The following is a 1,363-nucleotide window of genomic DNA, read 5'->3' on the forward strand; positions in this document are numbered from 1 at the left end:
GGTGCCCACCATGGGTGACTGCAGCTGGTAAAGCCAGAAATGTCCCCGTGCCCAGGCTAAGGGCTCACTGAGGGCAGCAGGAGCACGTGCTGCCTTCCCCACCAAGCCCCCACAGCTACTGTGACGCCCCAGCCCAGGGATGCTCCAGGCTGGGGAAGCATCGATCTGCTCTGCAGGAGCTGGGCAGCCCTGACACTGCCTTCCCCGCTCCCATCCCAGCCCCGGGCTGTGCCCAGTGGAGGAGCTGGTAGCCAGCCCCCTGCATTGGGCTCTTTGCCTACTTCAAGGAGCTTTGCTCTGCAGGAGAAAGGCTCTGAGGAAACGCTGGGCTACATTCGTTACAAAAAGCCTGATGGGTTTGGATCTTTTGGTGTAAAATCTGAGGATATTGGACAAACCCAGTCCTGTCTGCACAGGCGTGAGGTGCTGTGGGGACCCAGCGCTCCAGTGAGCACCAGCACCTGGGGTTGTTGGGGAGGTGACATCCCAAAGCAGCCGTGCCAGGCTGGGCTAGATGGGAGCTGCTGGCCTGTCAGGAGTGGGGGAAGAGCTGCTTTTGGGCAATGACTGGAGCTTTGTTTTTTACCTGCTGACTTGTCCATCACGCAGTAATCAGGTGAGTTCTCAAAATACACCAGATCTGTTTTCGTGGGCTTCCTGAAGTTCTTGTTGGCCACCGTGAAGCCAGTGCCGTCCTGGTTCATCGTCACCTGGATCGCCCCGTTGTATTTCTTCCTCAGGTAATCTCCTGTTTTTCGAAAATCCGACATTGCCAGCCAACAAGTCCTTAGTGTGCAGGAGCCGCTGACCCCGTGGCATTTGCACTCCAGCTTCAGGAAACGCTTCACAGCCTGCGGGAAAAGGAATGCTGTGAGGACCGGCCATCACGCCTGGCTCTGCTCATCCCTGGTGCAGCTCATCAGCCCTCGGCTGAGCGGGATGGGGCTCCCAATGGAAGAGGGATGCTGTGTATGGAGGACACCTTCCTACGGTCACTGATGCCAGCATCAGCAAGGACACGTGCTGGGGCAAAGGTAAGCAGGGTCCTGCTGTCCCCCTGGGGCTGTTCCCAGGGCAGGGCGTGCAGGGGGGCACCAGGGAGGTGTCCTGCCCTGTCTGCAGCAGGACCTGCCCTCTGCAGCCACCCAGGGTCCCGCTCCACCACCCCAGCAGCTCCCGCTGCCCGTTCCCCTGCCTGGAGGTCCCGGTGGGCCGGCCGGGCACAGGGCTGCGGCGCTGCACTCACCATCCTCCCGCAGCGGTTGTTGTGCAGGTTCATCAGCGCCCGGGCGTCCTTCACTTTCTTCTCCTTGGCATCCACGAAGGCTTTGGCAAACCGGATCCCATAGTTGATGTTGTCGCT

At 60.2% G+C, this 1,363-nt stretch overlaps 1 protein-coding gene across 1 annotated transcript in view; it reads right to left on the minus strand.

Annotated features, from left to right (window-relative positions):
* LOC104523325 (protein Wnt-2b) overlaps positions 1 to 1,363 on the minus strand; it is a 4,136-nt gene that overhangs the window by 640 nt on the left and 2,133 nt on the right. Inside the window, exons 3-4 of the mRNA XM_029084425.1 lie at positions 1,247 to 1,361; positions 587 to 851 (exon numbers count right to left, since the gene is read on the minus strand). Coding sequence (XP_028940258.1) covers positions 587 to 851; positions 1,247 to 1,361 — 380 coding nt within the window. The remainder of the gene's footprint in view (positions 1 to 586; positions 852 to 1,246; positions 1,362 to 1,363) is intronic.

Source organism: Antrostomus carolinensis, unplaced genomic scaffold (genome assembly GCF_000700745.2).
Source record: "Antrostomus carolinensis isolate BGI_N321 unplaced genomic scaffold, ASM70074v2 scaffold29160, whole genome shotgun sequence".
In the NCBI taxonomy this organism is placed as follows: Eukaryota; Metazoa; Chordata; class Aves; order Caprimulgiformes; family Caprimulgidae; genus Antrostomus; species Antrostomus carolinensis.